Source organism: Mytilus trossulus, unplaced genomic scaffold (assembly GCF_036588685.1).
Source record: "Mytilus trossulus isolate FHL-02 unplaced genomic scaffold, PNRI_Mtr1.1.1.hap1 h1tg000085l___fragment_1__unscaffolded, whole genome shotgun sequence".
NCBI lineage: Eukaryota > Metazoa > Mollusca > Bivalvia > Mytilida > Mytilidae > Mytilus > Mytilus trossulus.
Genome location: NW_026963295.1, coordinates 2,634,735 through 2,648,893, shown reverse-complemented (window position 1 = coordinate 2,648,893; position 14,159 = coordinate 2,634,735). Strand labels below are relative to the sequence as shown.

At 32.1% G+C, this 14,159-nt stretch overlaps 1 protein-coding gene across 1 annotated transcript; it reads right to left on the bottom strand.

The window, feature by feature from the left end:
- Positions 1 to 1,014: 1,014 nt before the first annotated feature.
- On the bottom strand, positions 1,015 to 4,221 carry LOC134699845 (basigin-like). The gene is made up of 3 exons (XM_063561253.1): positions 3,840 to 4,221; positions 2,345 to 2,449; positions 1,015 to 1,091 (listed from the first exon to the last, which is right to left on the bottom strand). The coding sequence occupies exons 1-3, from the start codon at positions 4,219 to 4,221 to the stop codon at positions 1,015 to 1,017; spliced, it is 564 nt and encodes a 187-aa protein (XP_063417323.1).
- Positions 4,222 to 14,159: the final 9,938 nt, after the last annotated feature.

Below are 14,159 nucleotides of genomic sequence, written 5' to 3'. Positions count from 1 at the left end.
TTGTAGACAAAATTCTAAAATTATATGTAAATATATTCTATGAGATAAATCTTCATCACTAAAGTCCCATTAATTATCGGAATACACAATAAAGTTGGTAACCGATACTCAGTACTATCGGGCGATACCTGAGTACTCGCCTTATTGTTGACATTCCTACTACAGATAAATGAATATATGAATGCATAATTAAGTTAATGCAGATAATCTCTTGAGAGTCCAGCTGTCTTAAGGATTGTAACGTTTCCTTTCATTTTTCATTGTAGAGCGATAACAATAAATATCTTTGATGTATATAAATTAACCTGTTTGTCATGTGTTTCATCCATTTAAAATAGTTACATGTATGAACTGTGAACAACAAATTCATTAATTTGTGAAAAAAATGTTTACATCTGTATTCTTATCAAAAAAACTAGTCAAAATAAATTTACCTGTGTACCATTCTTTATTTGACTCCACTTTAAGTTGTCCAAGGTTAGACTTATCAACTGGAAACTGTTCTTGTATCTTTGTTTCATTAATATTGTATTTATATTGTGTCATGGACAAACTTATTCAATTAATGTATGTTTATCTATTTTTGTTGTTTAAAAGTTTTGTGATCATGGTAAGCCATTTCTGTTGATATTTTAAAGCGCATCTTCTTATTTGGTAGCATAATACTTCTATTATATGTTGGCGCCTGTTAAAATATTTAAACAGTCGTTATTTTATACACCTGTTCTATGTTTATGAGTTTATAAGTTACGAGCCTTTTGATCAGTTGTTGTCGTTTGATAGTAAGGTTCATGAGTGATTTATGTTTCTCGTTTTTTTAATTGAAATATACTGTTTGAAGTTGAACACCAGTCATTTGAAGGCTTTTAATAGGTTTCTTTTTTGGTGTGAGACAAGGCTTTGTTCTTAGTACTATACTTGTTAATGTTGTATACATTGTGGCTAAGGTGGAGCGTTGTCTCATTCACGCACATGCTGTGTCTTCTTTTCTTTTTGCACAAATATTATAAATTGTTAATTAATCCTTTTATCTGTGATATTAAACATATCAAATTGTACGCACCTCTGTTTTTTCTTCCGATGCATGTGAGCTGTATCCAAAAACGTTAAAAAGAAATGAATATGCGGAAAATTAATATATTTGGCAAAACAATTTTAGTTGTTTGTTTAAATTTCAATTCATTCTAAGATTGAACTGCATTTTCACATGTAAGCGAAACCAAGTCTTCACATACATTTTAACACTCAAGCATCGTATACGGTGCTCATTTCGAACAATCAAAAAGATAAATGCTCATTTGATGGGACCTTCGAACAAAATATTAAATAAAAAAGAAGATGTGGTATGATTGCAAAAGAGACAACTCTCTACAAAACTCCAAAAGACACAGAAATTAACAACTATCGATTATCGTACGGTCTTTAACCATGAGCAAAGCCATGCCACATGGTCAGCTATAAAGGCCCTAAAATGACACATATAAAACAATCCAATCAAGAAAACTAATATCCTAATTTATGTACAAAAATGAACGAAAAACACATATATAACACATCAACAAACGATAACCATTGCATTACAGCCTCCTGGCTTGGGACAGGCACATGCATACATAATGTCGCGGTGTTAAACATGTTGGCGGGATCCTTACCCTTTCCATAACCTGGGATAGTGGTGAAACAGTACAACATAAGAACGAATTATAAAAATCAGTTGAAAAGGCTTATCTCATAAGATGGATACACATAGAAATACATCTCACAAAATCACAGTGTGGACGTGGCCGGTCACGTGCATATCCCAACAGCAAAAACGACACAAATTACTTGTCTGAGAGCACTTGCAGTTACTGACAGCTAGTTTAACGCCTATAACAACTAATAAAAGAATCCGGCATCTAAGACTAAATTATCAATCAGTGCAAATCCAACATCCGCTGGATTTAGTGCAAAGACGTCATAAACAGTCTGAGAAAAACATAACCTTACGCAATTCTATGATACAGGTATCGACAGATGTAGATCTATGAATGTGTATATATCTAACAATGATGTTTAGTTTGCTTTTAATTTACTTATACCAAAATCAATATTAATACCAATAAAAACAATAGTTTACCTTGATCGTTTCTAAATTTTTGGGCACGGTTAAAAACATTTCCGTAAAAATGAGGATTTGCTTTCTGGTTTGAGTATGCTTTCTACAGGTACAAACAAACTTCAAAACCAAATATTTATAGTTGGTTCCTTTTATTGCGAAACGTTTTCCAAATCTTTAACATTTTTTTTTCTATTTTGTTTTCTGTTTTCTATGTGTTTATAAAGTGCTGGTACTCATACTTACAAAATAGAATTGCTATTCCAACAACAAGCACAGCAATGGTTCCAAGTAATCCCCAAAGGATGACACTTTGTAACGGTTGCACATTTTCTTTAAGTTGATAATAAGCTAAAGAATATTAAATTTACATTATGTTTTCATAAAAGCTCAAAGATTATCACTGAACAAAAGAATTGTTCATGTATTTTTAAATTAAGTTTATAATGTACCAATGCTTTATTTTACTGGAATAATATATTAAAGACCTGGTTAAGGATAGTTGAATGTTTATAAACAAGGTAGCTATTAAACCAAGAGTTCCAAATGGTGATGTTGAAATCATTCCTTCGTAAATTTTACGGACGCCATCAAGAGTTGGTTGACCATTATGGAATAACCGTTTCACAAATGATATCGGATATTTTCCTTACGTAGTTACTACAATCCCCTTCCCTTTTATGAATGTGACCTACCGCATTAGACTATTTACCGGATTTGTTATCACATAAGCAACACGACGGGTGCCACATGTAGAGCAGGATCTGCTTACCCTTCCGGAGCACCTGAGATCACCCCTAGCTTTTTGGTGGGGTTCGTGTTGTTTGTTCTTTAGTTTTTTATGTTGTGTCCTATGTGCTATTGTTTGTCTGTTTGTCTTTTTTTCATTTTAAACCATGGCGTTGTCAGTTTGTTTTAGATTTATGAGTTTGACTGTCCCTTTGGTATCTTTCGTCCCTCTTTTTTTATCATGATCTCAATTTTTGTATTACTAAGTTTGAGTTGAAAGTTTCAGAAATTAAGGTATAAACTCTTTTTGATATATATAAATAGCTCCTGTCGTTCGCTGTAAGTATTGCACAAAGCACAACAACACTAGAGAATATCCATGCATGATGTAACGAAGCATCCCCTACACGAAAAATTGGAACAGCTAGTAGTATTAACACACTCATTTATGTCAATGTATGTTATTAAGAGGGTGTCCATGAAACAAACAGGCAGAGGATGGCACATATTATATTTTGTTTTCAATTTTTTTTCATTTATTTCATTCTTTCTCAAAGTTAAGTTTTGTTTTTTTATTAACTGCAACAAATAAAGAGAAAAAAATACATAGAAATCATTGAAAATTCATTGAAAAAGGCAGATAACTCTTCATTTTGTAAGACATTTCGTGGCGTTGTAAGTGAACTTTAAAATCCTTTTCTGGGCCATCCACTGTTGATTCAAAAATATCTTTGACATATATATCCTTTGTATGATATAAACATTGCTTTGTAACCAAAAATCCAATGGGGAAAAAATTATGTTGTGCCACCCATATCATAGGATTTGCCTGACATTAACTTGGACAGCCTCTTAAACAAACTTTCGTTATTTTTTTTTTCTTTTGTCTCGTTATTTATTGGTTAGTAACAGCATTGTTATATAATTAATTAAATATAATCATTAATGATGTATTATGTATATAGAATTTTCATGTCAACAAGTATTTTACATTTAATAATTACAAACTCACATTTAACTTGAAGAACTGTAGTAATTGATCCACTTCCAATCATATTTTCTGCTGTACATGTGTAGATTCCTTGGTCGTATCGACTGACGTTTTTGATGGTGAAACAAAATTCTGTAGCATTATTTATAACCGATATTTCCTGACCTCCTTTGAACCACCTTATTGATGTCGGTGATGAAGTTTCTGATACATTATGTGTAATAAAAATTTCCTGGCTTCCATTTAACCATCTGGTTGATGTTATTGCTGTATTACTATCAACATAACAACAAATATTCTTTTTTTCACCTTCATTAATTTCTTCAAACAAATCATGCTTCCTTGATACCACTGGTTTATCTATTTGAGACAAAACAGATATACCGAAAATAGTAAAATTCATTATAGGTTATAAAAGAACCATCTGTTAGGCTAAACAGATTAGAACTGAGGCATTTTTTTTTCTCAGGAGAACTCGTCATCTTGAAAGACATATTCAATGTAGTTAAGGGGCTCCTGGGTATAAATGATTTTTTTTTCCTAATATAGGATTTCGCTATATTTTTTCATAAATGAACTTTATCATATACTTAAAAGAAAAATGAAATAAAAAAATGGGGTCACCGTTCATTTAAGCTAAAATCTGCCTCTGGAAGAAGCATACATTTTTGTTAATGTCCTTTTTTTCTGTTGAACTAATAGGAGAAAAAAAGGAAATATCGAAATAAAAAAATAACCTAATATAAGAAATCGCTTAAATTTTACAATTATTTAGTTTATGTACAGCTTATTTGAAAACAATAATAAAAAATGTAGGTCACCGATGAGTTAAAAAAGATATTTCAAAGTTAAGGCCAAAAAATGGCATTTTTGCACCAAAGGGAGATAATTTGGAGCTTTTTCAATTTTTAAAGTCACCTGGGGCCAAACCAAATCATTTTTTGGGGTTGGTTTTGTACCATATCATAAAGTAACTACTAATAGTGTAAGAAATAAAATTTGTAATGAAAAAATAAAGGTTTAATTTTTTGCTAAAATTTTTGTACCCACGAGCCACCTTAAGTTGTACAACTGTTATTGCTTTGGCATATGATTTCTTCAAGTCAAAAACTCTCTACAAGTTTATTTAAAAAGTAAAGCATTGATGTGCATTATAAACAATTGAATTCTCTTAACTTGAAAAATCATACCAGGTGCTTCGAAGCTATTACATATCCAATAAATTCATCATAGTTACCAGGAATAGTAGTGTGTGCGCAAGACGTATATTTCGTATAAAAATCAACAGTGCACTTGAATCAAAAGGCCAAATGAGTCAAGTTGCGCTGGTTCTCATTGGTCGTCGTATTTGCTTTTGTACATATTTGATATGCTTTATGCCGTAAGTGTTCTTTAATTGATTTTTGTTCATATCTTTTTATATCAGAGCCTTTTAAAGCAGACTATACCGTATCAGTTTTTGTTCATTTCTGTTACCTATTACTGCTTACATTAAATTCATTTACACGGGTAGACTTTATATAGATAAATTAAGTGGTATAAGAAAAGCAAAATGAGTATGTTTAATTTGATGTATGCCTTTTTGTGCTTCTTCGTCACATTTGTTGTTTTTATAGTGATGCATGTATGTATGCCTTCATACTTTTAACGACAAAATTATTTTCTACCTGTACGAATTTCAAACGCAAATTTGTACACCAGCAATGAAAACCTTCTTTCCTTTACGGGTAGACTTTATATACATAAATTAAGTGGTACACGAAAAGCAAAATGAGTATGTTAAATTTGATGTATGCCTTTTTGTGACTCTGCGTTACATTTGTTGTTTTTATAGTGATATTAGGATGATAACACAATATTGACTGCTGTACCCCTATTTTTTGACATTTGTACTCTTTGAGTATGTTTGTTTTGTTCATACATCGTTGACAATGTAATAGAATTTGATGCGACTGTCATACAAGTAAGAGGTTAAGCTAGTTATAAAACCAGGTTCAATCCACCATTTTCTACATTAGAAAATGCCTGTACCAAGCCAGGAATATGACAGTTGTTATCCATTCGTTTGATGTGTTTGGACTTTTGTGTGTATCTTTACATTTATTTGTTGAAAATTCTTTTTTTCTGTGTTATAGACAGTTACTCATAATTGAAAAGTCTTAGTAGGTATTAACGTCATGTGAATTGGGTTAATTTTCTTTGCTCTAATGTACAATGAAAAAGTTATTGTTTGCTTCGTGTCTTGAATAAACAAATTTTTTTGTGCAGAGTTCATGTTTTACTCAAAAATACATTTAATGGATTCATTTCTGTTAACCTGATATGCAAATGTTCAGACTACTAACAAAAAGGTTCCTGGTTCAATTCCCGTTTGAGATTTCAGGAACTCAATTTTCGGCTCTCCCTTGACACCATCCACGAGTATGGTCTTGAGGAAACGATGATAGTCCGTCGGAAGGGGACGATAAATGGCTGACCCGTGTTAAGAGAGAGTCATATCTCTTGCACGTTAAAGACACCCTTGTAGATTTCGAACAAGAGTAGGCTAATCCCGCTACAAGGCAGCACTCGCACCAGCAAAGTGGAAAAAAAATAAAATCACAAAAATACTGAACTCAGAGGAAAATCAATTTGGAAAGTCCATAATCACATGGCAAAATCAAAAAACAAAACGCATAAAAAACGAATGGACAAGAACTGTCATATTCCTGACTTGGTACAGGCATTTTCAAATGTAGAAAATGGTGGATTAAACCTGGTTCTATAGCGCTAACCCTCTCACTTTAATAACAGTCTCATCAAATTCCGCTACATTTACATGATGCATTAAATAAACAGTCACAATAAATAAAATAGTCAAAATATGGGTACATCAGTCATCATCGTATAACAATTTTAAAAGGAACAATTTAACAGGACACAAAAACATCTACTATCTACGAACATATGGATTGATTTGAGTGTCTGACGTCAGAAAAAGTATATACGTCACATAAATTTGTCGTTCAATGTGCATACAAACAATTATAAAATTTACATAGGCAATGTCCGCATACAGGGTTAAAAAATCAAAAGTATTTTAGAATAAATTACCGAAATAGACCGAGATTCAAACTAGTCCAAAAGTTATACATAGAATTTATGAGAATCCAAAACTTTTAAAAGGAACAATTTAACAGGACACAAAAACATCTACTATCTACGAACACATGGATTGATTTACTTTTCTGACGTCAGAAAAATTATATACCTCACATAAATTTGTCATTCAATGTGCATACAAACAATTTTAAAATTTACATAGGCAATGTACGCATACAGGGTTAAAAAATCAAAAGTATGTAAGAATAAATTACAGAAATAGACCGAGATTCAAACTAGTCCAAAAATTATACATAGAATTTATGAGAATCCAAAATTGTTAATTCCACTACACCATTGATTGATTTTGACGTTTGTGGTTCAACGTATATAGTAATTCATAATAGAAATATATCATAATGACATATTATAGACAAATAATATACTGACGGGATCTTTTAAAGTACAGAGTCACGTTATAAGCACAAAAGAAATACAAAGAGTCACATATGCAAAACAAATCACCAAAAAATGAAAGCCAATACAAACACATTGTCGAGATGTATAAGTACAGAGCCACGTCAAACGGATATCACATAAAACCATTCAACAGTAAAAGTAATCTTAATAATAGAACAAAAACAAATAAAAGAACAATAAAACATGTTGTTAAGATGATACACAACATCAGTACGCAGAATCTATACATCAAGACCATCGTGTATTATTTGAGAAGTTGATACGGAATATTTATCAACAAGGTCTTGGTACCTTCCGATGAACTTTTTTAGAAAAAGGACGAGACGTTCTTTGACATACCCCTGGTTCATCAACTTTCTACTCAGACACTGATGACGTTTTACAAAGTCTGAGTAGGAGCTGCAAGCTCTTGAATATCGAATAAGTTGGGAAATATATATCCCATATGCAGGTGAAGTTGGTATATTGCTACTAAGGTGGGGGATAATTTGGAAATTAAAATCGTCTCGTTTGTCATAGATTCTGGTACTGAGATGACTGTGTAAGTCAAATTCGAGATATAAGTCTAAAAATGAGGCGGAGGAAGCCGTGTCTGTTGTTTCTTTAATCTCGAGTTCTGGGGGATATATTAATGGAACCCAATCAGAAAAGTTCGGATTGTTTAAGGAAAGAACATCATCAATATATCTGAAAGTGAAATTAAATAATCTGGCTTCTTTGATCCTCTTGTTTTTGACAAGTGTCTGGAGGAACTCCGATTCATATGAAAATAAGAAGGGATTTATATAAGTTGCAAAACTTGCTTCCCAATCCACTATAAATAAATATGTTTAAACTAAAAATGTTCAGAATCAACAGAAGGTCGCACAGTTTGCCGATTATTGAAAGACATATTTAAAAGTATAATTTTTCACGTTCGCTATAAAAGCTTACGGTGTCGTCGAATACGAGTTACAGGGATAAGCAATTGACCCCGATCGATAATTCTAAAGTGGAATAAAGACTATCTTATGTAGAAAATGTAGTATTTAAGCTGGTTTTAAAGCTAGACCTCCTTTCATATCTTAATGTGTCAGTCATATAGAATTCCATTATATTGACAACCATACCCTTCTATCAGCGAAAGATATCGATGGATTATACAAACTTATAAGTCGAAATCAAAATGACAATGCAATGTCAAAAAAAGGGAAACGATTTAAATACTTACAATCGTATTAAACACAACATACAGAACTACGACTAAATTATACGAAGCCCATAAAACTTGGATGTGAGCAAATGCGCTTAAGATGGTCAATTCACCATATTCATGATGTTCCATATCTTACACCGTCTATCGTCAAGTCAATGTTAGTACAAACACGGTTATAAATTAAACTCGGTAGTTTGCATGCCAGACACAAGGACTGGATTGTGATAATGACAAGTAGATCATATTGATGTGAATCGGATATTTCATAAAGGTCGAAAACTCGTTATTGGGTTTCCAAGCACAATAAAATGGTGCACAAATGCATGATCAATTAAAAATAACGGTAAATGTTTGTACAATTTTCAAAAATTAAATATACTAAAAATAAAACAACAGTAAACAAAACACAACATACAATTTATATGTTGAAAACGGAAAACTAACAAGGTGGCTTTACTTAAAATCATATTTGGCCATATGTTATATTTTGTCGTGATTCTTTATGTTGTCGATGCCAATGTCCGTCTTTTCTTTTAAGTTTTCGCTAAGAAATTAAACACTTACAATTAACTATAAGAACTAAAGTAACAGATCAAATTCCAATGGTATTCTCCGCTGTACATGTGTAGTTTCCTTGATCATATCGATTGACGCTTTTGATTGTATAATTAGTTGTGTTTACGTTATGTGTAACCAATATCTCCTGACTTCCTTTAAACCATCTCGTTGATGTTGGAGTTGGGTTGCTATCAACAAAACAACAAAGTTTCTTCGTTTCACCTTCATTTATTTCTTCTATTGAATCCTGCATGCTTGAAACCAATGGTTTATCTATTTAAAACGTCAATCACGTGCAAGATTACAAAGAATTAAAAGTCGTAAAACAATAGTTGTTTATCACGAAATACTCTTTACATAAAAATCAAATAAAAAAAAACATCAATTTTTATATTGGTTTTTTTTTTAAACACTTCCCTTCATTTGCAATTCAATAGATCATGTTGGCAAAATTACATTTGTTAGCTATGAAGCAATAATTAGATTTAGCTGTGATCAAATTTTTATAACCTGACTTTAATATACATCATATCTTTTTGTTTTTCTTTACGTTTTCCATGTGTTTGTACATATTGATGTTGTACCTTGATTCTTTTGATTAGTTTTTTAGGAAACTAACTTTCAAGCAATCAGGAATTATTGCCTTTTCGTTCACATTAGATTTCATCATACCACAAATTGGCGAATTGTTTAACCTGAATTCAAATAATTTATTCAAAATTTACATTTTACTTTGATAACAGTCGTATTTGATCCACTTCCGACGATATTCTCTGCTGTACATGTGTATACCCCTTGGTCGTATCGGCTGATATTGTTTATTGTATAACAAACGTCTGTTACATTATAAGCAACCATTATTTCTTGACTTCCTTTCGACCACCTCGTTATCGTTGGTGATGGATAGCTCTCAATACAACAACAAAGTTTCTTCGTGTCACCTTCTGTTGCAATTTCTTTTATAGACTGATTGACTGAAACCTCTGGTTTATCTAGTTGAAACAACAAAGATGTATTGAAATTTATAAGAGGCGTCAAATTAATAAAAAAGACCATGTGAGTCTAACCTATTCATTGATTATAAACTAATCTTATTCAGACTGTATTAATGGTTGATTTTTTCATCACCGAATTGCATCGGCTTAATTCTCTTATTTTGACTTATTTAGAAGGTTTTATACCAGTCCAAGATGGCAAAGGACGTGTTATATTTTTTCTATCCCATTTGAAAATCACTTTTAAAGTGAAATAGTTTGTAACTAACCATCCATGTTCCTGTCCTCCCCTCAACTGAAAGATCTTTATTATACAAAGTTCAATAGTTGCACGCTGAGTGCTAAGTAGTCGCAATTGAAATGGATATACATAGATGTCCTGTAAAAATTGACTCTATTACCATTTCAAAATGATATTCATTGGTGCAGGTTGAATCGAAATGCAAAGCTTGAAATTTTTGCAGTTCATCGGGAATACAGTGTGTTATAGTGTTTCCTGGAAATCTTTAAAACAGATGACACAGATAATACCTTCCTGTACACTACAAAACTTTTGATTTCACTTTTTTTTTATTGATATAACTAAAAAAAATACAAGTCGGTACAAATAATAATTTAATCTGAACTACAGACTACTGTCAGCTATTCTGTAGTTTAACGATTAGTTTCCACAAAAACAACCTCATTTCGACGAGTTCCGGCTTCTCATAAAAAAGTGGTGAATTTGATATTCCCTCAATATAATATCACGCTGTGTTAGATATTAGATTTGAATCAGAAATTATAAAAACGATAGATACAGAAAAACAGACAAAGCAATGTCCCTTAATAATAAATTTCCTTTGAAACAGTATGGCATGCTATATTTTTTTATGCACAGGTTTTTTCGTTCACAAACCAATTTGCATGCATCTGGCATATCTTGAATAAAACAAGTGAAACTTGGATCAACTGCTCACTGATGATAATTCGCAGCAAGTGTAAAAACTTCAGTCTAAAAATATACAAGTATTCCTTAAACGGGAAGTTGTTAAATGATGAATCTTAAAACACTTCATAGATATAGGAAGATGTGGTGTGAGTGCCAATGAGACAACTCTCCATCCAAATAACAATTTAAAAACTAAACCATTATAGGTTAAAGTACGGCATTCAACACGGAGCCTTGGCTCACACCGAACAACGAGCTATAAAGGGCCCCAAAATTACTAGTGTAAAACCATTCAAACGGGAAAACCAACAGTCTAATCTTTATAAACAAAACGATAAACACGTATATATTACATAAACAAACGACAACTACTGTACATCAGATTCCTACCGTATAGATGACTTATATAAACCCTGACACCAAAGTTCAGAAATCCTTGTAATAGAGTTCATGAGAAAGATGCTACGAAACATATCCATAAGACAGACGGACGGAAGGACAAATGCATGGACGAATAAACAGAGAGAGGTAAAACAGTGTACCTCAATTTTTTTTAAAGATGGGGTATAATTATATGCTATTTTTCTTTTTTTATCGTCATTAGCTTCACTGATGAGTCTTGTGTAGACGAAACGCATATAGATAGACAACTGGGCCGATGCAACTGCTGGTGGAGATTTATTTCCCAGAGGGTATCACCAGCCCATTAGTCAGCATTTTGTGTGCCGACATGAACTATCATTGATGTGGTAATATTTATAAATAAACTATTTACAAAATTTTGAATGTTAGAAATGCTAAGGCTTGTTTACCTCAGGCATATATTACCTTACTTGGATTTGGCAAAACTTTTAGGAACTTTGGTCCTCAATCCTCTTCAACTTTTTCCTTTATTTGGCCTTTCTTACTTTTTTGGATTCGAGCGTCACTGATTAGTCTTTTTGTAGACGAAACGCGCGTCTGGCGTGTAAACAAAATTTAGTCCTGGTATCTATGATGAGTTTTTTACAACCACTGGGTCGATGCCACTGCTGGTGGAGATTTAATTCCCTGAGGGTATCACCAGCCCAGTAGTCAGCACTTGTTGTGCCGACATAAATTATCATTGATATGATTATATTTATAAATAAACTGTTCACAAAATTTTGAAATTTTGAAATACTTTTCTACCTCAGGCATAGATTCCCTTACCTGGCAAAACTTTTAGGAATTTGGTTCTCAATGCTCTTCACCTTTGTACTTTATTTGGCTTTTTTTACTTTTTTGAATTCTAGCGTCACTGATGAGTCTTTTTGTAGACGTTTGGCGTATAAACAAATTAGTATGGTAACTGGTATAAATGATGAGTTTATTTGAAACTTGTGAAAAATTTATTGTCTTTCTGTCTTACATTGTTAGTAAATTTAAAATTTAAAAGGCCATAAATAACCACAAACAGAGCTGAATATCCATAGCAGAATGAACGTTATAATAAAGCACTTTTCTCAGCATAATGGCCAAACTAAATTACTTAACAAGCTCGCATTGAATATTTGATATTCATATATAGCTTATACAATCTAGAGTCTATTTTGCCTGAGGAAGTCGGACACCTTATTTCCTATTAGCTCCTAGAATTTACAAAAGAACATTTAAAAACATGTGTGTAATCAATACAAAGCACCTACTGCTACAGGATGGAATTAAGCCTTTTCAATTTTGGGATTGTTTGTATCTCTCTTATTAATCAATCATTTTGAAGGTCAATGCTCTTTTAATGATTAAGGAGATGTACTCAGCTGTGGGCCACCTCCGGATGTGGGATTTTATTTCTGCGTTGAAGACCTATTGGTTGCCTTTGGTTTTTATCTGCTCTTTGTTCATGTTGTTGTTTCTTTGACAAATATCTTATTTCTACTCTAAATTTGTTCATACTCTTGATACATTCCAACTGCCTAATTGATAACAAACTAAAATTATAACACTTTGAATTGGCATTTCTTATAGGTTTACATTTACAATAGATTTGAAATATTGCTATATCAACTCAATTATTTCAAAAAATTGTCAAGAATTTTCATTTTCCTTGTTATTTTACCTGATAGTCTTATGGCTGACCAATATCATTTTTTTTTATCTTTGTTCCTACTGATTACTGCCTTATATATTAACTTACTTATCAATTGAAGAATATAATAATCGGAAGCAGTTAGCATCTCAGAATCATCGCAAAAATAAAGCCCTTCCTCCAAAAGTGACGCATTTCTGATCTGAAGTTCATACTCTCCTGTGTGTGGTCTTCTTATGACTTTTAACCTATTATGATTCGGCAGAGATGGCGAAATAGACTTCCCTTCTGTATAACGATTCATCGTCCAAAAACTACGTTTTTCATGCATGTCATTCACTAGTGATTGATTAAATGAAATATTAGAGTATGCAGGTCCAAACCATTCCATATTTCGTGAACACTTGAGTAAAACTGTCGACCTTTCGGGATAGTATTTATATATAATTCTGGATGCGTCTACAATATGTTTTAAATGGCTGGTGAGTTTGTAGAATACTTTTGTCATAATATTTTGGTTTATATACAGACATGCAAACCCTTCTTTCAAAAACGATTCATTAAACATTATAATTGTATAAAAAGTTCATCAATAATTAAACAACCGTCATACCAGTGGGAGGTTTAGCTATCTATAAAATCAAATCAGATAAACCATTTTCTTGGGAAACTGCCTGTACTAAGGAAATTGTCAGCTGTTTTGAACTTACGAATAATTGCCCGGTCAATTGTTATTGAATATAGTTTGCTAACATTTTCACCAGACGTATCACTTTCAATAATAAGCTTATCAACCATTAACGAATCATTTATCGAAGCTATACATAAATAAATCAGGGTTTTCAATTGTTGTGTTAAGGATTTCCGCTGGCATTTTGCGGATAATTTTGACTATAAAAAGTCATCATTTGCGAAAGAATTTGGCGAAAGAAATATATATAACGATTTTATTTTTTTTCATTTTGTTTATTTACTTTGTTTCTGGTTTCTCGGACTTTACCTGATCAGTCAATACTCGTAATTGACATTGAGCTCGTTAATATTTTGATCAGCT

What these genes read in the sequence shown, in the direction of transcription:
- LOC134699845 (XM_063561253.1), bottom strand. Translation starts at nt 4,221, where the DNA reads ATGAATTTTACTATTTTCGGTATATCTGTTTTGTCTCAAATAGATAAA. An exon ending in TACAGTTCTTCAAGTTAAAT is followed by an intron (nt 2,450 to 3,839) that starts GTGAGTTTGTAA and finishes AATATTCTTTAG; the next exon opens with CTTATTATCAACTTAAAGAA. An exon ending in TGGAATAGCAATTCTATTTT is followed by an intron (nt 1,092 to 2,344) that starts GTAAGTATGAGT and finishes TTTTGGATACAG; the next exon opens with CTCACATGCATCGGAAGAAA.